At 38.9% G+C, this 22,500-nt stretch overlaps 1 protein-coding gene across 6 annotated transcripts in view; it reads right to left on the minus strand.

The window, feature by feature from the left end:
• Positions 1-3,224: 3,224 nt before the first annotated feature.
• The window catches only part of CEP128 (centrosomal protein 128), a 433,346-nt gene continuing 414,070 nt past the window's right edge, over positions 3,225-22,500 (minus strand). For all 6 annotated transcript variants that reach the window (XM_036012776.1, XM_036012791.1, XM_036012780.1 and 3 more), the window contains 2 exons: positions 18,230-18,341; positions 3,225-10,854 (listed from right to left, as the gene is read on the minus strand). In XM_036012776.1, coding sequence (XP_035868669.1) covers positions 10,727-10,854; positions 18,230-18,341 — 240 coding nt within the window. In that variant the 3' untranslated portion in view covers positions 3,225-10,726. The remainder of the gene's footprint in view (positions 10,855-18,229; positions 18,342-22,500) is intronic.

Raw genomic sequence — 22,500 nt, forward strand, 5'->3', positions numbered from 1 at the left:
GGGGAGCTCAAACTTTTTAATGTTAAACTTCAAAAGAGGCAAAACATCATTTTGGTGGAAAGGGTTTTAGGTTGAAGTAACAGCGTAGAGAGGAAGCACTAAAGGTAAAGGCAAAGAGGGCTAGAAGTATACAGTTCTAAGTGATTTTTATAGCAGACACTTAGCCCAAGTCAGCAAATAAATTGCCAACTGACAAGAAATTGGCATATGAACTTAGCAGGTTTCTCAAGCCAAATGTCCTGGAACAAAGGGATGCTGGTGAAATGAATAGGCAATGAAACTACAATCAGCCACAAATTAGCTGGATATTGGCAGGCCTCTGAGGCCCTGCAAAGGTTGACTTCTCATAGTGTATAGGGGCTGAAGCACAACTTCCTGATGGTGATAGTGAAAAGTCAACAACAATGGAGCAATTAACATTAATTCATCATATGGGTCTCTCTCCACTTTCCTTAAAACAGCATACTGCAAAGTCAACTTGGGATTTAAGGGACTAACGGTGCACCTTCAGCTGTTTTGTTCCACATTAACTATCCAGTGCAAAAGCCCTGGTGAACTATGTGATGATGATAGGAATCTCTGTAAAAATCAACAAATCTGATGGCCCACACATACTCAGGCCACAACCGTATACTCACATAAACACAGGGAGATGGTGCATGCAAATGTAACACAGATACTTTACTGATAGCCATTATGGGAAAATCAGCACAGTACATGTTCACTAAATTAGCCATTGATGTTAGTGACAGAGGGATATTATCTGATCAGTGTGATTTCCATGCCATTCATAGCACTGTCGGCAGGGTTTAAACCCCTTGGCAGGAATTCCAAGAACACTGTGATTTGAGTTTTCATGAACACAGTCAGGCAACTGATCTGCTAAGTGTAAAAAGACATTGCAAATTTGGCCATCAAGATCAGTTAATAAACATCTTTTGCTCACTATAGTAGGGAATAATGGTTGAGTGTAGGTGCAGTTAGCTGTTAGCAAATGCATTTTGAACGCTTAAAAGATTCCAGCCACTGTGCCAGGCAAAATGCAGTGCCTTTCTTTAAACAGCTTACTGTCTAGTAAGGTATCTTGCAATTTGGAAGTATGGTAATTCTATTTAGAGACACTACACATAATGCATCAAATAAAGATGCTTTCTAGATACCTTTGGTTGCATTTGGCAATTTTCTATATAGCTTTCAAAGTTTCTGATTCTGGATCCAATGCTGATTGAAAGAATTAAGATGTCCAATCTAAGATGATATCAAAATAATTTTTAAAAACTAAATCTTGGTTCCTGTTACACACATTTTTCTTTATTTTGGAACTTTGACTTATAACTAGAAAAATGCACTGTAAATCCAATACTACAGTGGTGGTGATTTATTTTGGTCTGACCTTCCCAAGTCCTTCCTGGATTCCAAACATTACCAAGTTGCTCTTTGCATGAGGTATGGGTAACTTGGAAATCAGCTCCCACGATGCTACCAGCAAAAGGTAAATAATTAATCTGTTGGTAAAAGACAGTGTTGCTTTTGTAAAATCAAACATTTGTATAAACATTTGTATCAGGTTGAAATCAGTACCAAAATAAGCATGGGTCTCCCTCTCTCTGGTGCCTGCCACTGTGATGAGCATCAGTTATCGTGATAGGACAGTTGGTGGGTTTCAAATGTGCTGTCTGCACATGTGGCAGGACAGAAGAGGACTCCTTTGACATTCATGCTTTCCGCATATTTCTAACACCTGGGTTACAGACCCCAGGAAATGTTAACTTATTCTCTTTTAGATGCCTATTTTGTTTCCAGCTCACTTGTTATCACTCTCTGAAAAAAAGCAATAAATATTAAGTATTGCAGGGTAATGAAAATTTAGCCTGAATATCCACGTGCGTCAACGCTGCATGGGAAAGTTTGTCTCGGCTGCTCTCTGGTACCAATGTCGGAGGCTGTACATCCCACTGAGAAATATAAAGAGTCCCAAAGGGCAAAACATCTGACCTCAATCATGGGCGTCAGGATAAGAAATGCATAACACATGGTCACAACTCAAAAGCAGTGATCTCGAGGTGGTTACCGCAGAGGATGGCAGCTGTTCAGCTGGACATCTGCACCCCGGTGGCTCCAGAACTGGATTGTTCTCACATGAGGTCTGTCCGAGGAGCTCAGCCCATCCTCGGTCATGGTTCTGAGAATTTGTGTCTAGTCTTCATGGAGTGCCCAACGAATGATACATTTTCACATATACACAAAAGATTCTTGTTTCTAGGACGTACAGGTTGCCCCAAAGAAAAATGTTAAGACAAGTAGTATCACTTTTGGGTTATATGGCTATATCCAAACTGGCCCTTCACCTTTAGTGTTTATACTAAAAAAAGATCAAGATTATGTAAGAGTTGTGGCTATCTTCCTGTATTATTGATGCTATTATATAAATATGTACATAACTTTTTATCTGCTTTTTAAAAGCTCAGTTTCATTCCGTCTTCTAAAAAGAGCAGTAAGTAGCAAGATGTGGATGGGTAATGAAAGTTTAGCATATGCAATTCTAGTTGTTATCAATTTCAAATGGTGTATTATATTATTATAGTTGGTAACTAGGAATTATGAAGTATACACATATTTAAACATATATATGCCCATCTCATCAACTTTATCAGTGCACCAAACAAAGGAAATATATTTAAGTTCTTAAAAATTACAAGGTTGAGTCTGGTAATATATGCAGATGTTTTTAGCCAATTAAGCAAGACATACCAGGCTTACGTTAATTTATTGGTGAGTAAATAAATGGTAGACCACTTGATTAATAACAATACTGCTTCCTTGGCTGGACGGCCTCCACTGCCCAGTGACTGGTGGATGTGAGCATGGTGCCGAGAGAGCCCCTGCTCAGAGGTGGGAAATTCCTCCAAAGCAGGTAGCAGCATGTGTAACAAAACGCATTTCCATATTCATGTAGCCTGTTTTAAATGTTACAAATTACCTATATGACCATTTGGTACAAATTCCAAACCTCAAAATATTTGAAGACATTTTCAACACAGTTTGAGCGGTTATGCTGTTGGCTCTAGTCACGTGGTGTTGTTACTTATGTAAAGCCTGCACGTTTATCTCTGGGACTGACTGGGCAAAGGGGCTGTCCTTGGCAAATACTTTGAATGGGATCTGTCACATGGTGATTGCTTAATAAATAAGCATTTTTCCAGAAAAACACACTTCCTTTAATGTATAACATAGCGTAACATTTATTTATTTTTTTATGTTTAAATCAAGTATTCAGAAATTATTCAATAATTGAGAATTATTGAAAAGATTTAGGTAAAGATACTTTAGAATAGGAGAATTCTGTGTAGATTTCTTATTTAGTCCATTCCTAAGCAAATAAGGGTAAAAAGGAGCAGTGTAATTTGACACAAACATTTCAAATTATTAATTATATAAAGTTGGAGGGTATAAAATGTAAGATAAAAGGCCAACACAAATTTTTATTGGTCTTTCAAGAACAAAGAGATGGAATGATACAATAAATCCCTGATCTCAGTTGTAGACAGTGAGGAAAAGCTGGTTGAGATTTGAAGTTCACTGGTCATCAAATCAAAATCTTTACATGACTATGTTGGAGTCTGGAAACGTTACTCTGATGGATGACTGTGAATGGCTGGTACAGAAAGGAAAAAACAAAGTCGTATGTGAAATGGTAACACAGAACTAAGGCCCTAAATCAGGTTGTCCTCAAATGCCAGGGAGGGAGGAAAAAGAGGCTAGGAACTCAGCCCCACAGAAGTTTATATCCTTTTGATAATCAAATATTTGTTCTACTCTTGAAACCAGAGAGAAGAGCTACACCTGTAGGTCCTGATTTCATTGAATGCCTCAATGGTAATCTAGGCGGAAAGTTCTGGTTAATCGAAGTTGCCTAGGCAGAGCAGGTAGGGAAGCGACTTCTGGTAGTAAATTAACTATCTTTGGAAGTGGCTTTAAGTTCTTTACCCGAGTCACCCTCAGACTGGACTCATAACTTGGACCCCTGGGAGAATACATGCTATTAAAAACCAAATTTGAAAAGGGTGCCCTTGCACATCACGTAGAAAAGAAACCATGTTCTTTTCTTGTGTGATACCCTAAAACTCAGAGAATGTTATAATCAAATGAAGGCCACTTGAACCTGAGCATTCATCAGAGTCACGGGAGGACTTGTTACAACACATACTAACTGGCTCCAGCCCCAGGGTTTCTGAATCACTAGGCCTGGAGATGGCCAGAGAATCTCAACGTTAACCAGCTTCCAGGTGCTGCTGCTGCTGCTGCTGCTGCTGGTGTAGGGGCTACAATTTTGAGAACCGGTGCTCTAAAGAATACTACACAAAAGGATATGTAGCTTCCTCACAGACAACTGATTTATCCTCAATGAAATCTAGTGAGCAGGTTTACATGCAGTTAAAATTAAAAATTTAGCACTGACCACCACTGTTAATTTGGAACACTCAAACTAACCTCACGAAAGACTTCTCCAATGGAAAAAATGGGAAACTCTTTCCACGGTACACATTGGCTTTATTGGCTGTGGTCTTACTCAAAGCACAGAACGAACCTTGGCCAGCAGCGTGAGGTCTCTCAAGCCTGCAGCTGTTGGGAGGAGGCAGCTCTGCCAGTGACTCGGGGCAGGAAGTGCCTCGTTAGAACTGATGCATCTATTTTACTCAGCTCAGAAAAAAGAAAAGGGCAAAAATTCCTAGGTTTCTCCAAACTTTTTTAACTGCCCAACTTCCCCATAGCCACCATGTTAGATGGCTATCTGACTTCCGGTCATGGACACCTGAGCTTCTGTTTGATGGGAAGTTTTCAAAATGCTAAGCCATACATCAAGCCTGCATCTCCACATTACAGTGGGTTTAGTGATGGCACAAATGAGATGAAAATCCACAATGGCAGACAAGCACAGGGCACGCAGACAGAAAACTCTCTGAAGGGAGGCCACTTTGCATCCACGTCCATAACACTAACCGAAGTCCATAAAGAACAGGAAGGTTCAGTGAGTCTTTCATTAGGGACAGGACTTTGCAGTGTAAACCAAGTTCAGCAGGACGTCTCACGGCGCTGCCTTCCAGGACCCCACAGCAGATACAGGATGGAGTGCTACTGCAGCTTTTTCTTTCAACTGTGCTGTTTAAAATGTGTGTTGTTGAAGGCAACCCAGCTTCCTCTGTGTTCATATCATTTTACAGAACTCCTGCCATCCTTCATTTCCTTATCCAGCTAAGTGCTCAGCGACAAGGGACAAACAAAATCTAAACTAGCACTACCACTGCCCTAGGGATAACCCTGAATATGAGTTATGCAGAATGATCTGATAATAGCTAGCTTCAAGAACCGAAAAAAGAAAAAAAAGCTTGCTAAAGGGGTATATTAGACATTTAGATTTTAAATCATATGTACAACATGACACACGTTTTCAGAATAAGATAGAGAAGGTGATTAAATAGGTTCTCCAGATAAATGAAGCACATATAAATACTGCTCTAAAAATTAGCTGAGAGCCAGGACACAGGGATGAAGAGAAACACGCTTGTTTTACCAAGAGTAAGTAGCCTTTCACACCTGGGTAACAGAGCAGCCCACACCAGGAGGAAAAAATTGTGTTTCATCTATTAATCTCACTAAATCGCTAGGGTTGCCTTCACCCTGATGCCTTAAAACAAACGCACAGGACAAGCAAGCACGACTCCAGGCCACGGCTGGCCCAAACCAAGGACACGAGTTGCTTCCAAAGACCCTTGAGCATTGGACTGTGAATCCCAGAGAAAGAAATAAAAGAGAGACACTAGGGGGAAACATTTGCAATTAAAATACAGTATTTCAAAAACAAAGAGAGATGCAAGCTCTTGAAGTGCAAGTTTTTGCATCGTGGGCCCAGCTGTTTGGGGCCTTTAAAAGCCATTTGAACTCTTGGTGGCTTCCATGACTCAAAAATACACCTGATTCCAAACTGAAACATTTCTAAGGAAACAAACAAAAGGAAACTCTAATTGGATGGAAAACCTAATACTATAAAAATAAGACTTGTCCTTTTTTTTAAAAAAGTATGATTTTTAAGAAAATACTAAATAGAATTTAAAGCAGACTGTCAATTAGTGACTAATGAGAACATAATATTACCCTCCTTTCCCTCAGAATAAGATATTTTCTTACTTTTAAATGACAACATCTGAACTGTTGGTAATTTAACATCCACTAATTTTATTCTAAAAAATATTGCTTCAAGCCAGTTTTATGATCTTTTATTTCCAGTGAAGTATACAGCTAAGATGACACACGGCACCAATATCTGAGGCTAAATTGTGACTTTTGTTTTTACTTAAATATTCAGTCAAAATGCTTTACTGAAGAATACAAAATGAGTGGGTGTCAAGCTGTGGGGATCCACTGAGAGATGATAGAAGACAGTGTGGGCATGAAAGTCCTGCATCTGCCAGTTCGAGAAAAACAGGGAATATAACAAGTAGTGCAACTGCGATTTTTTAAAACATAGCACATTCTTGTTAGAATCACTATTCTATTAAGATCGATGTGGCATGGCTTTATTTTGGCTGTAGCGGCATTTTTTCCCCATTTCTCCCTTCTATGCTCAACAGCATAAGAGTCTACCTTTTCAAAGGAAGAGCTCACTGGATTATATATTGCTTTAACTATCCTCCTGAAAGGGAACTAACAAACTATGTTTAGACACTCAGTATATTCCTAGAGAGAGCAAGGCGGCAAGTTCAACACCCATGGTTGTTGCATGAATTTGTACCACATCAGAGTCCAGCTATGTTACAAAGAAAAGATACCCCCAGCTACAAAGGTATTATTCTTAGAGTTTCAACCGTGAGAGTAGTAAAAGCCATGTGACACTTAAACCCTTTTCTAATTGGCTGGTCCTGACAGATATGCAGATGGCCCAGTCTACCTTTTTGTTGTGGGTTCTTCGGAGGTCAACAGTAGGGGTTGACCTGGTAGAACACCGAGTGAGCTGGGTTGGGTTTTGATTTAGGTAGGATGTGAGCATAGGCATGGACTGAGCAGGAGAGACTCAGATGAGGGCAGGCCAGGTTAGAACTTGAAGGTCGGCTGGTTTCACCAGAGCAGTGCAGATTAGTTTACTTTGTTACTAATCAAAATCACGGGAGACTTCTGTGAAATTTGTTTGGGGGCTTGGAATCTACAGTTCTGCTTCTAGACGTAAGCATTTTTCCTGGCCTTAAAGTAGATGTGTCGTGTTTAGTACGGAAGTGAAACTAAATGGAATCTTTCATGGTTTAAATTTCTTTTCTCAAATAGGGATAAGTTGATATGTTTTTATTGCTAAATATTTGAGAACTGAAAAGTTGAAAGACGTAACTATTTTTATATTGAACTTTAGTGCATGAAATGTCTTTATATACAAACTTTCCCAAATTTACTTTCCAGCTTAAGATTCATGGTTTAGTTTTGATCCAAGAAAACCAGATGCTTTCGTGAGGACAGCTTCCTCACTATAAGGCCATGAAAATCACAAATTTTCTGTTTTGTTTCGGATGGAGAGAAAACACTGGGACAGTTTGTTTGTGGAGCAGTGGAAGAATCTTAGAAAAGGAGTCACTGAATGATCATTCCCGTTCTTGGCTACCGTATCACGTGTAGCTGGGGTTACAGTATGAATCCCGAGTAAAACAATTTGAGATATTTGCTCCTTCCTACAAAGAGTCTGCTGAAAAATTTACCACATAACTTTACGTAAGAATTTGGTCCCACTTAAAACAGCATTTGTTATTTAACTATAAGGTTCAATGCAGATTAGAAAAAATGTAACAATTACTGTGACTCTAAATGCACTTTACATGTCACTGACCCAAGCCTCAAAATGGAAAATGTATTTACCATAGTTGAAAGGAGAAAAATGAGGAAAAATAGGCTTAATTGTTTTCTTAGCTAAGTAGGTAGGCATTTTTTATCCATGTAACCTTTAAATCCAAATGCCTTACACTGTTTTGTTAAGCTACAGATTTTATCTCTTCATTAGTAAAAAATGTGTAAACTACTGTATAACGCTAAGAAGACAAGTCATTGGTTCTGGGAAACTGGCTGTGTAAGATGTTATTCAAGCTTTTTCCCACCTTCAAAGCAGACACTACTGCACTAGGAAGCAATAACAACCTTAGCCCATGGGAAAAACATCACGCCAGATTTCTCCCAGCTGTTTCTCCCCTCTGTGGCCTTCAGTGACTTCAGTGGAAGCTTAGTAAGTTTAGAGAGAAAGATGGTCAGAAGATTCAAAATTCTTAAACCAAAAAAGTCAATCTCCAAATTAAGTCTTGGACCAGGCTCATTGTAAGGATAAGGCTTATTATCCCGTCCAGTGTCCCAGGGCTACAAGCAATATGGCTGACCAGCCTCAGCTCGGATGGCGCTGGTATCACACGCTCTGCTGCCAGGGGGGTAAGTAAGGGAGGAACAGCTGCTGGCGTTGAATTGTACAAATCAGGCTATTAGTGTTTTCTTAGCATTCTTTTTGATTTCTAACTCCAGCTTATGGGACTGCAAGAGACAGGAAAAATCCTCCGAGAAGACAGGTCCTTGGGTTTAATTCCATATAAACAGAGGGCCAAAGAATTTCGACAACACATTGCTCTCAAAAAGTTGACTTTGCCTTTGAAGTTCTTGTGTGTTTCATAGTTAAAGTCAGACACCTCCATTCACCCAACAGTAAGTAGCGTAAGACCTGCAATAATGTGACATAGTGGCTTTATTTTATTTTTCAGATTGAAAAAGGTCTTTCATAAGGTCTCTCTCCATTCTGTTATAAAACCATCAGCTAATATGTTTTCAAGGGTTTGCCAAGTAAATAATCTGAGTTACCTTAAACTTTCAGGTCTCACTGTCTTGACATAATTTTTTTTAAATGACCACAGATGTGCTAATAATGGTTTAAATTAGTTCCTATTAAACAGAATATACTGGGTGAAGTTCCTACTAATACATTAGGGTAAAGTTTTCAACTGTTATGTGTAGGGTTTGAATAAACCTGTTAATTTTCTCCCCAGATCCAAGGCGACAACATATTGTGATATTGGTCGAAACAGCAATGACAATACTGACACAATTTCTTAATAGCCCAGATATTACCAGAGAGCGACAGAGGTTATGTGCTGCACCAGGGTGTGAGCTGTTCCTTCAGAAAAAAGACTATTCCTGCTAAAGCCCCATAGTGCTCATTAGCACATTAACAGCCTGAAGTCCTGAGATTAGACAAAACCAAACCAAACCAAACCAAACCTCTTTAATGTTCTGTAATGCAGAATTTTGCCAGCTAGCCTGGGCACATCACCCCTTTTCCATGTAATTCCTCATGCCAAACTAAATTTGGGACATAAACGCCTCCTTTTATGTTTTGTTTCATTTTTTTTTTCCTTCCTAGCACAATGACTGGCCTCTAGTAAGAACTCAATACAAGCTTTAGGGAATGGATAAATGATAACACGCATGCCTGTACTCTCAGGGGTCATGTAGTTTGCATTATGTAATTTGGGGGCATGAAACAGCTTCACCTTCTGTGGTAACTGTAGCGTTTATGTTCATGGAATGAGAGTATCACCTCTTCTGCATATTCAAATATCCTGAGTTAGGAAGACATATCTTGAGTGGCAATGGAAGCCTCTTTATGACAGATGAGAAATCTAACAAACACAAAATGTGATGCACATTAGGAAGGGATTGCTTTATTGTCCTTGCCTCTGTGCAGAATTTTCCCACCATGACCCAATGACGATTTAGTGCCTGGGTGTTTACCATTATTTAGCATTGAATAGAAATCCTTCTCCACTGGTACGTCGGCGCGTAATGAAGGTAAGTTCTTAAAGACACCTTGATGTTGGAAAAGCTGAGATGCTGAAAGTAGACAGACAGTACCAAATCATATGAGGACTCTTGCAGAGCAATCTCATGGACACAGGAGTTTGGTACTATGATTTTGGTCAGAGTAAACCAAAGATGGTCCAGGACATAACTGAAGTGATCACAGTGGGATATTTGGCCACAAAAAGACAAATAAATAAATTGTGCAATGAATTCTCTACAGTGCTCTACAATTCAGATAGCATTGTAAATTAAATTCTTTATTGCTACTTAATATGGGTGATTGGAAATAATGTTGAGATACTGCATGTAGTAATAGACTGCTGAGATGATGAATTTAACAATCCTGTGCATTTATAAAGTGAGCTAATATAATATTTGCATATTTCCATGGCATGCTATAACACATGATAATTTATTAGAAAGAAAGCACTTTAAAAAAATCAATTGTATATAAATATTCCCTGAATCTAAAGTGCTGGCAAATTCAGCCTCAAGGGGAATTCATTTTCCTCCTGTTTAGCCAGCCATTTTTGAAAGACTTCAATTATAAATCTGAATTTTGGTTGGAAAGATGTGGCTGAGCACACCTGAAAAAGAAAATGCAAAGCAAAAAATATCACTTTCTTTGCTGGTGCAAGTTGCCAATAAGTTAGTTGTAAGTCATTCACGAGCTGACATTATTTGGATTGGTTTAATTATATCTTTCACAAGGACCAACTGTATCGTTACCTTAGTTGATGTTTGGCAATGCTGAAGAGCATAAACTTCAGACATGTCTGCCTGATAATGTGGGCCAGGTTGCAGCAAGGGTGGACATGCTATTATTTGTAAAACACTCATGTAAAGCAACTAATTACATTTTGCTTTTTTTGCTTTCGTATTCCTCCTTTGTGGATCGTAGACTTGTTCCATCCATTGGTAATCTTGTCGCATCTTCCTTGATTGAAGGTGAATTGGGAGTAGATGCTCTTGTGGTGAATGCTGGTGAGATAAAAAAAAAAAAAAGAGAGAGAGAGAGAGACAGAGAAATAAGCCCAGCTGAATGCAATCCCCGGTCTGACTAACTACATGAAACTATTGATTTCATCTAGTTTCCTCTAAATTTTACATGGCCTAAGAGACCTTCAATGTAGGAATAAATTTAATCAGTTTACTATATTTTTAAAAAAACATCCATGTGATTTAATTTGGGGGAGGTGGATTTGAAGTATCGAGAGTGGAAGACGTGTGTGGTCAGTACATAATGATATAAAGCACACATAGACTTTTGAAGGGAGAAATCTTAAGCAACTCCTTTTTACAGAATATACTTGGTTACATGAAAGGAAATTGAGACTAGATTTGGAATCTTCATTTACTTGTTTTCTACCTCCTCTTACCATCTCTTGTGAGTTCCAACTTATGTGAGATCTTCCTGCATGATTTCTCATCTCTGATGCCTGCCCGTCCTGTACTCTTCTCCATCTCAGAAAATGACATACTCAATCACCTAGTTTCTCAGATCTGGGCTCCTTCCTTCCTTTGTCCTGCCTGTTCCACCCATCCAATCTAGGAGTAAGTTCTGATGGTTATGCCTCCAATTCACCCGAGTTCTTCTGCTTTACACCATCACCCCAGCCCAAGCCACCATTTTCCCTTTCCCTGTTTCATCTTGCCCCTTTCTCCACACCACAGTCAGAGCTAAATCAGAGTTTACCCCAACAATTGGCATCCCCGCAAACTTAGAATAAAATCCAAACATCTGACTTTAGCTCCACTGGGACCTCCTTTCTCTCTCCTCTTGTCTCTCTCTCACTCACTTGCTCAGTGTCCCCTCTCTCTAGAGCACGTCCCTTTCTTCTCTGGGTCCTTTGCGCTTGCACTGCTCCCTCTTCCAGTTCCATTTTAACTCAGCTGCTGCAGCTGCTGCTTCTTGCCATTCAGGTCTCACTCAACTCAATGGTAACCTCCTCCAAAAGACATGTCCAGATCACTAATTTAAAGTAGCGGTCCTGTTCCAGGTATCTTGTACCATTTTGTCTTGATTCCACCAATCACCATGTTAAATTGTTTACTTGTTTACTACCTATTGCCTCCATGAGATGAGGTGACCCTGCCTGTCCAGTTCACTGCAGTAACCCCCTGAGCCAAACAGAGAGCCTCATGCATAGCCTCTTAGTAAATGTCACCTGAACAAATGAATATAAAGGAATTTGTAAGAGTTAGCCCATTGGGAAATTTCCAGTTGTTTTCTACAAAGTACCTTGTCAAATTGCAATAATCCCAATTATTTAATCCCAATGAACCCAATGATTTAAAAATCTCTGGCACCTAACTGGTCAGGGAAAATATAGTCACACAAAAAAATCCCTATCATGTACAATGAACCTGTAAAATGGAGAGACAGAAAGGCTGTGCTGTCGTGAAATAAAAAAATCATTCCCCCCCAATAAAAAAAATATATATATATTTTGTTATCAGTACTGTGACATTTTTCCTGTCATAAAGCCTTGGCATTTTATTCTACACGTCTGAGGACAGACCATGTGTGAAGCGTCTACTCAGCGTCAGCTGCGTGGATCCTGAAGCACAACGCACAGGGGAAATGGGAGTGCTGTTCTTGGGGAGAAAGTGGTTTTCATCGGAGGGACTTAAACTCCCCCGACAGGCACCTCATCTCACGAACTGAGAACACTTAACTTTTCTTTTCCTTTTATAGCAATGAAAACTGAGGTGAGGAAGTGAAATAGAGTTCTTTTTTTAGCAACTTTCATTGATTCGCTTTTCTGAGACTATCAAACTAAATTAATAGGCATGATTCACTTCCAATGCCTATAATAATCCTGATAACATTTTTCCCCTATGAAAAATCATCCTGTCTTTTGGGGATCATTTACTACAGTAAACATCATTTACAACAGTTTGAGAATTACAGAAGATTTGCCATCAGCATGTCTTCTTACAACTCAGTTTAGAGGTACCAACTCCACAACCATTAGGCATGTTCATCTCAAAGGACTCGAGAATTGGAGACGTCATCACACCACTGCAGGCCTCACTCGAGTCTGGTCTTAGGGTCTGCCCTGAAGTATGTTCCTTTAGCCTAAAAGGAGCTATACGTGGGCGACCAGTGGTCAGTCACTACTTATAAAAGTAAAAATGACAGTTTCAACCGCGGGCATAATGAGTCGCTCTTACTAAGCCCCCACTGTCTACAGGCTGAAGGCAGTGGAATCCAAGTCTTCTGAAAGAGTGTCCTGAGTCACGGGCATGACTTCTAGCCAGCCAGGATAAATTTGGTAGTAATCATGGCCCGAAATAATGGATTTCTGTGTTCCCATTTCCAATGGTAATATGAATTTACAATGTATACATTGCTCCCCTTCCTCCTGGCAGAAGGAATCTACCTTTTCTTCAATCGACCTGAACTGCACAAAGCTGACATAAATTACTACTTAAAACAAACTTTCATTAATGCTGGATCATTTCAAAGACCACAAATTATGCAGTATTTTCCCATTTCCTTTGTTTTTTCCATGGTCAGTGATTCTACGCTTCCGTTTGGTCCCAGTTTGACAGGGCACCGCAGTCAGCAGAATGAATGCCTCAGCATGTGCAGCATAGACAAAGGGTCTCACCCAGTACGGACCCCAACCGAGTGAAAAGGAGCCCGTCCTGCGGACCCATGGACTCATCACGCCCACCTCAGCCCCTACAGTGGTCCATGCCTCATGTCGCCATACAGGTCCAGCTGCTCCGAACTCCAGCCCCGGGCTTTCATGTTTGGAAGTTAACAAGGAAATCAAATGCTTGCTATTCACACATAAAAGCTGGGATTTCCTTAATAGCATTTTATTTTAATAAGATTCCTTTTTTTACCCTTGGTATACATCATAAATATATCAAATAGCACCAAAGGGCTACACATTGTGGAAAGACTGCAGTCTCTCACCCCATCCCTCCCAATCCCACAATCCCGCTCCCTAGAGTCAACCACAACCAACTCTTTTAGACTTATTTTTCTGTATTTACTTCGCTTTTCGTAAACAAAGGAAGCTTATATTGCTATTTTCTGATTTATCATTTTTAGACCTCTCTACACCCACCCATTTCTCCTCACCCCATTCTCCCTATATAGTTACATCTGAACTTCAAGTTATGTCAATAGTGAGTATTTATATTACTACGACTATGTAAATACAGCTCACACAAACTTAATAGGTATACTATAAAAATGTTTCTTTTCTTGCTCAATTTCTTCCCTGGAATTATTAATTGACTCATGTTTTATTTTTGTTTTTTTATTTGCTCTTTCTCTATGAACACCCTTAATTGTTTCTAATAGCTCAATTAGGTCTGCTGTATTTCTATTAGTAGTTTGTTCCTGAAGTGCTCAACTGAAGCAAATAATCTATCAATTCTTCTCTGTGTTTATTTCTCAAAGATTTTCCTGATGGAGTCTTTCCTTTCTTCCTTCAATGTGATAGAACAGAAGATGAGCGCCCAGATTAAAAGGGCCCACCCAGTAAGTAGTTTGTAAAGTAAATAAGACAAGACCCACTGGGAGGCATATCATTACAAAACTCAGTAGGATTAAAAAGATCCTAGAAGTTCCTGGGGCTGAGTAAGCAGTTAGTGGTGATGGAGAAGATTACTTCAAACGAGTAGGAGTCAAACAATAAAGACAAAAGTTTTCAACAGTAACACTGGATTTTGAAAAATAATAGTGCAATCACTTCAGAAGTCATTTTCAACCTAAAATTTTATAACCACTCAAAGTTTTCACTAAGTGGAAAAGAAATCCATTTTCAGAAATATAAAGACAAAACATTCCTCTCCCTTTCTTTTTTTTTAAACATTTTATTTATTTACTTTTAGAGAGAGGGGAAAGGAGGGAGAAAGAGAGGGAGAGAAACATCAGTGTGTGGTTGCCTCTTGTGTGCCACCCACCAGGGACTCAGCCTGCAACCCAGGCATGTGCCCTGATTGGGAATCAAACCAGTGACCCTTTGGTTCACAGGCTGGCACTCATCCACTGAGCCACACCAGCCAGAGTCCCTTGCATTGAAACAAGCAGAGAAAGGCACAGGGTCTGGATCCACGGGCATCAACATAGGAAGAGGGGGAAGGAAAGTCTCTGGAAGACAGCAGTGCAACAGGTCTTGCTGGGTGGGCCTTGTGAACCCGCCCTCTTCTGGCCTTTGTTCTGCCTTCTCTGTTCTCTTATTCTAAGGCTCTCACTAATCAGGTATAATCTCTCTTGAACTGATTTTCCAAATATTGGGTTGGCCAAAAAGTTTGTTGTCTTTTTTTTTCCCCCTGTGATGGCTCTGGTAGTGCTTAGTTGTCTTTAACTTCATTTGAAACAATTTTGTTAGATTGTATTGTGAGAGATGTCATATCAAAGTGCATTTAAAAGAAACTTATCAAAATTGGTGAATTTTTGTGTAGCCATCTTAATAGTGAAGAGGAAAGAAAATATGCAACATTTTTGACATATTATGCTTTATTATTTCAAGAAGGCTAAAAATGCAACTGAAATGCAAAGAAAGATTTGTAAAGTGTATGGAGAAGGTGTTATGACTGATCAAATGTGTCAAAAGTAGTTTGTGAAGTTGCATGCTGGTGATTTCTCGATGGGCAATGGTCCATGGTCTGGTAGGTAGACCAGTTGAAGTTGATAATGATAAAATCGAGTCATTAATTGAGAACAATCAACATTATACCACACAGAAGATAGCCAACATACCCAAAATATCCAAATCAATAGAATAATTGGGGAAAATGAAAAATGTGTCTTTTATGGAAAAGAACATAATGGACTTTTTGGCCAACTCAATATCTTATCTTTTCTCTCCGATTGCCCCATTCTTTATTTTTTTTGTCTACTTTCTTTGTGATTTTTTCAACTTTGTTTTTCACCTTTCTAGTTTAACATTTTAAGTTTATGAGACTTCTTATCTTGTGTTCCTTTTTCTTAGCATCCTGCTTTTATTTTTAATGGATGTAATATTTTCTCTCATACCTATGAGGGCATTAATGACACTTTTAAAGACAACTTCAATTCTCTGTATCATGAATTTACTGAAGGCACTGTTTTTCTCTTTGTTGGGGTTGACATCTCTCCTTTGTGATTTTAGAAGTTTAAAAGGAGGTTAAAGAAAAATTACAGAACAATTTCTATAAATAAGCTGACATTGTTTGTGATACACAAGTGGAGATGTATTCAGGGTGATCCTAATCCACTTATAAAACACCACGTTATGAAAAATATATAGAAAATTAAAGTTTCATTAGAAAAGCAAATAAGAATAAATGTGACTTCTATAAATAAGTTTAATTCAATAACATAAAATGTTAAGAATAAGGTGTCTATGATTAAATTTTAGAAGTATCCTGGGAAACATTTAGGTAGGTATGTGAGAAAAATCATAAACAAACTTGTCAAAAAGAAGTTTAAAACAAGGCTATGAATTAATAATGAATTAAATAGTGTATCGATAAAGTAAACTAAGAAGGAGATTTACTTTTGAAGCTATTTTTTACAATATAGGCCAACAACCATTTTTTATCCTAGTTATGTTCTCAGTGATGTTTTCTTCCTATTCTCATCCAACTGTATTCTAGAAGGAACGAATGGCTGCCTGTGAGGAATACATCTTTGAGAAATGACCACAGCTGCTCGCGAAATGCTGCTGAGTGGAAAGCTGAATGCAGTTTCTCTCACTGCCTGTCATAATGGTAAATAAAATTCTAGAAGTCTTGATTGTTCCCCCCGAATGCCTTCTAACCACTTTCTTCCAGGTGCCTTTTTGGAGTCACGGCGGCAAAGCTCAACAGGAGCGGCGCACCGGCTGGTGTGCTCACACCGGGGTGCTGTTGGCTCCCGGTGCTTGACTGCCCTCCGGGCCGGGACAGCACGTCTGGCGGTGCTGTGCCCCCGCCTCCTCCTCCACGTTTACATATCTCACGCAGATCTGAGAAAATGTGCCGTTTCTTAATGTGAACAACTTTCTTAAGGGCCTATGCATGTCAGATCCTGAGGTACCAGGACCAGCCTGAGAAACGATCCACAGTAAGGCGTGGCTGTCTGAATGGAAGAGCAGAGGGCTTATGCGGCAGATATATAAAATCACGTGCCAAAAATGGTTAAGGCAGGAGAAAGAAAATGCTTAGCTTTTGGAATAACATAATCATGATGTAATGAAAACCAAAACATTATCAGAAACTGATAAATATTTATTCAATGAATCCATAAATATAAATCAGCAAAAAATGAGAGACCACTTTTGGATTTGACCTACTTCCTTCTGGTATATTTTGGTATTTTATTTCACAGCATCCTAGATTTTTTTAAAAATGGGAACATTGTCAGATTGAATGGACAAACTCTATGCTCATGGTAAACCAAAGAGCTAAGTGATTATTTAAATAACCCACTAAATAACAGTTGAGTCCCAATGGTTTGGATAAAAGCGAACTAAAAACACAAAACACCAACGCATATACTCATTCACCTAACGTTAACTGAGCATTCACTATGTGCCCAGTACTGCGCAGGGTGCGGAAGACACAGTGGTGAACAGAGCAGACATTGCACCTGCCATCATGGATTCAACTCTGGTGAACAGAGGAGTCAGTAAAAAAATAATAATAATAATAATGTCACTCAAACAACAAATAACTTCATAATTATTCTCAAAAGGGTTTTAAAGAAAAATGGTAATGTACATCGTGGACACTCATAACAGAAACCATACTTAGAACTTTAAGTTCCACGGCTTCTTCAAGGGCATTAAATACAAGCTGAAACTTGAAGAGTAGGTGGAGCAGGGAAGGGGCGGGAGTGGGTGGTGGGAGGTGGTGTCCTGAGGCAACAGACTACTCACACCTTGTTGGTGTGGGTGACGTTTTATCAACATTTATACTGTATTCACAGCATGAAATGTAGCCTGTAATCATATTAACATCCTTATTCATTTCAAAAGATTATGTATTTCTGAGTAGTTCTATGCAAAGATTTTCTACTTTTTGATGATCTGGATTTTATTATGATATCCTCTAACTTCCTTTGCCCACTCATCCACAGTTACCAGTGATCTCCACACAAAAATTTTGCTTACTTAAGATTATTACCTTGGGGGATTTGTTTCAAGTTTTTCTGATAAGGGTAAGATCTACAAAAAGGGGATCTCATATGTATCAGTACTAAACTGAGTAATATTGTAAATGTACTTGGGGGACATTATTTGTCTCTCTTTCAAACACACAACGTGATTATTACTATCATGTGCTAACCTTACATTTCAATCTTTCCATTAGCTGCATTTCCTTTTTCAATCCAATTTAAAAACGGGTACAGGACTTAATTACTCACAGTTAAAGTGTGAAAAGCGTGGACTAGACAGGAAGTGACTGCGGTCCTGCCAGGAGGAAGAGTGATCCAAGCCATGATGAGCATGGGAACTGTCGGCAAAGGTCTGGTCATCCTAACAGAAAACAGAACAGTGCAGCATTTCAGTTCACTGATTACAAATGTAACAACTGACATTCATTTAAACCTACTGAAAATGAAATTAGACCTCAATATACCAGCTAGGCTATACCATAATTTAATATAATTATAACCCTTGTAAAAAAATAAAATCTGTGCATGTACAAGAAAATTTTTTTAAAGAGAAAGACATCACCCATAGCCATTAACAGCATGACATATTTCTTTCCAGTCTTTTTTTCCTGTGGGTAGGAGTTGTAAACATTGTCATAAAACTCGGTGTCCATTTATTTACATTCATAATATGAACATTTCTGAAGTCATTATATTATCCTAATCTTTACTATTTGGGTTACTCATATACTATCTAGTGGGTATACTTACTACATTTAGCTAGCATAGCATTCTTTACCGAGCATTTAGGTGGTTTCCAATGTTTTACTCCTATAAATAACACTGTGAAAAATATCTTTAAATATATAACCTTTTCCATATTTAGGACTATTCCTTGTGACAAATTCTTAGGTGGAAATCTGGGTCAATAAAAACAATCTGATGTTTTAAATACATTGAGCTAGACTGCTTCCCATGATTATATTAATTCTCTTACTCATTCAATAAATATTTAATACATAAACAAAACATGAACACAGAGAAGGTGCCTTTCCTCATGCATTACATGAATGTGTCCTTTCCCCAAATCTTAGCTGGAAATTGGAATTATAACTTCAAATAATTTTACTAATATGATTAAAATTAGATGCTTTCATATACTTTTCTGTGACAGTAAAGTTGTCACTTTTTTCCTCTTGAATGTTTTCTAATTGTTTACATAATTCATTTTTTTCTTTCTTTTACTCATTCATTCATTCAACAATAATTTATTGGGTACCTACTATGTGCTGATCAAACCATAAACAAAACACTGAGGTATATGATCATGAAATCTTCCAGCTTGCAGAAAAGAATGGCCTTAAACATATAAAATAAATAACAATAAAATGAAAAACTGGAAGTGCTATGAGAAGGAGAAAAGAAAATAGTAGGAAACTGCATTTAGAATTGTGGTCCAAAAGGCCCCTCTGGGAGGTGATATTTAAAGCCATATTTGAATGCTGAATATAAATCAATAAATCAGCCAGGTGACAACTTATGGGTGGGTGGTGGGAGAGTTGGAAGTAAGGGGAGCGGAAGACAGAGGTCAGGGAACGATGACCCAGACACACGTGAGAGTGCTGAGGTAGGAAAGAGTCGTGGGTTCGAAACACCGAAGGCAGGCCCCACGGCTCAGGAGGACTGAACCTGGGGAAAGAGGTTACAATGAGATCCCGAGGTGAAATTTGGATTTGGGACTTTCATTCTTACATAAATCAGAAAGTCGGGGGTTTTAGAGAGAGGAATGACGTGCTCTGATTTATATTTCTCAAAGATTCCTCTGGTCTCGGGGGAGGACAGCCTGGAGCGGCCCAAGCGCTGACATGGGAACAGCAGCTAGAAGACTGTAGTTGAAGATAACTGTGGGGTCAAGGGAGGGGCGGGGGTCAAGAACCCTGCCAAAGATTCCAGGTGAGACAACTGCAGGTCGAGGGCCCAAACGGATTCCTCAAGCACGGCCCCATGTCCAGCAGAGCCTCGCGCAGCAGGACAAGCTGCTGATGTAGGTGGTGTTCTCCATACCAAGTACCAAGTTTATATTATATTTTATTTTTTTGTGAGCTAAGATTTTATTTATTTTTATTATTGTTCAAGTACAGTGGGCTCCATTTTCTCACCACCACTTTCCCCTGCCCCTCCCACCCCCACCTCCCACCCTCAATCCTACCCCCCTTTGGCCTTGTCCATGGGTCCTTTATACGTGTTCCCTGACGACCCTTCTCCTTCTTTCTCCCATTATCCCCTTCCTCCCTCTCTTCTGGGTACTGTCAGTCTGTTCTTTACTTCAATGTCTCTGGTTATATTTTGCTTGCTTGTTTGTTTTGTATTATGCAAATGCAAAAGAAAGACCAAAAATGACATGTTGATATACATTTGTAAAAAGCCCATTTACTCTGCCCTCATATGGTTTACGATCGCTATCCTTCATATACCAAAAAGGGAGTTCAAGTCTATTTAAGAAGGTGGCCCTGAGGTTTTTGACCAAGTGATTTATGGGGATTTCACAAGAAACCAGAAGTCATTCACTACAGGACTTTTGAAAAGGACGGGATGTACACTGTGTCCCAGCGACTGTAGAAGGAGCTGGCCTTGGGCAACTGGAGGCAGGGCAGTGGGCCTGGCTCTCACAGTTCGGATGTGGAGTTCCAAAGGCCTGGGCAGAGCTGGAAGACGCACAAATAAAAAGAGTTACGTTATCAACCAGTGCTTGCAATCTCTATTTAATCATGGCTTTTATATGAAGCATGAAAGAGAAAAACATAAGACATGGGGTTCCTGGTAAAAGCTGCTTTAGCGATTATGAGACAATAAGAGAAAGGAAAACTTAAGGGGACACAAACACACTCACATTTTGCCCACTGACACGCAGGCTGGGAAAGGCAGCGAGACACGCAGGTGGGGGCTGCAGGAAGCAGACGGGGCAAAGACAGCCTCACAGCGCGCCAGCCGAGGAAGGGAACACTACACAAAGATGTAAAACCCTACTCAAAAGGCATGGTTTTAAATTTCTAAAGCAAAATCAACTGGAATGCAAGCACAAGGTATAACTTTCCTGTTCACAGAAGAAGAATAATTTATAGTTTTAATTATAAAACCAGTTTCTTGGCCCTGGCTGGCGTAGCTCAGTGGATTGAGCATGGGCTGCGAACCAAAGCATCACGGGTTCGATTCCTAGTCAGGGTACATGCCTGGGTTGCAGGCCACGGCCCTCAGCAACCGCACATTGATGTTTCTGTCTCTCTCTCTTTCTCCCTCCCTTCCCTCTCTAAAAATAAATAAATATTAAAAAAAGTGGAATATGTAAAAAAAAACAGTTTCTTGGCATATGACAGTTGAAATATGGCACTGATATTTCATTTTTAGCAAATTTGGAAAATACATAAAAAATTGAGAAGAGAGTAAATAATACAACAAATTAAAAATAAACCTATTATTAGCCCAGGTTAAAGGTAAATTTTTTCTAGTTCTCATTTATAAATAACTTTATAAATTGAGATCACCATTTGTTGACAATTTTTTTTCTTTTTTGGTGTCACATTATATATGGAAATTTTCTGTTATCATTATCACCATTATGGTTAACCGTAGTTTTATTTTACTAATCTCCTAGTGTTGGAAATTTAAGGTTGATTTCACTTTTTTCTATTATACATAATCACTTGATAAACATACTGGTGCATGAAGCTTTGTCCATATTTTAAATTTGTTATCTCAGCACGTGTTCCTGGAAGTAGAGCTATCGGGTGGCACACTGTTAGGCTGTTTGTTTGCATCTGTCTCATCTAAGTTATTAAATTTTTTGGCAGAGCTGTTTATATGTATTTCCTAATTATCCCTTTAATGTCTGTAGAAATTTTAGTAATATCGTTTCATCCCTTTATTGAAAATTTGTATCTTCTCTGTCTTTTTTTCTAATCTGGATAGAGGCTTTTAATATTATCAGTCTTCAAAAATTCCAGTTTTGATTTATTTCCCTATTTTTATAGTTTCTATTTCATTAATCTCTGCTCTTTAATATTTTCTTCTTTTTACCTAATTTAGGCTTGATTTGCTCTTAACTTTCTGGTGTCTTTTTTTGTTTTTAAAGATTTTTATTTATTTAATTTTAGACACAGGTGAGGGGGTAGAAAGAGAGGGAGAGAAACAGCAGTGTGTGGTTGCCTCTCATGCACCCCCTACCGGGGATTCCACCTGCAACCCAGGCATGTGCCCTAGACTGGGAATTGAACCAGCGACCTTTTGGTTTGCAGGCCGGTACTCAATCCACTGAGCCACACCAGTCAGGGCAACTTTCTAGTGTCTTAAGGTGGAAACTTATATTATCTATATGAGAATTTCTTTTGTAATATATAATTTAATGTAATAAATTACCCTCTGAGTACTCTTTATCTGAATCTCATAAGTTTTAATAAATCCATTTTCATATAGTTAAAATATTTTCTAATTTTCTTTTTGAGTTCTACTTCGACCCACCCATGGGTTATTTAGAAGTATGTTAT

Source organism: Phyllostomus discolor, chromosome 1 (assembly GCF_004126475.2).
Source record: "Phyllostomus discolor isolate MPI-MPIP mPhyDis1 chromosome 1, mPhyDis1.pri.v3, whole genome shotgun sequence".
Classification (NCBI taxonomy): domain Eukaryota; kingdom Metazoa; phylum Chordata; class Mammalia; order Chiroptera; family Phyllostomidae; genus Phyllostomus; species Phyllostomus discolor.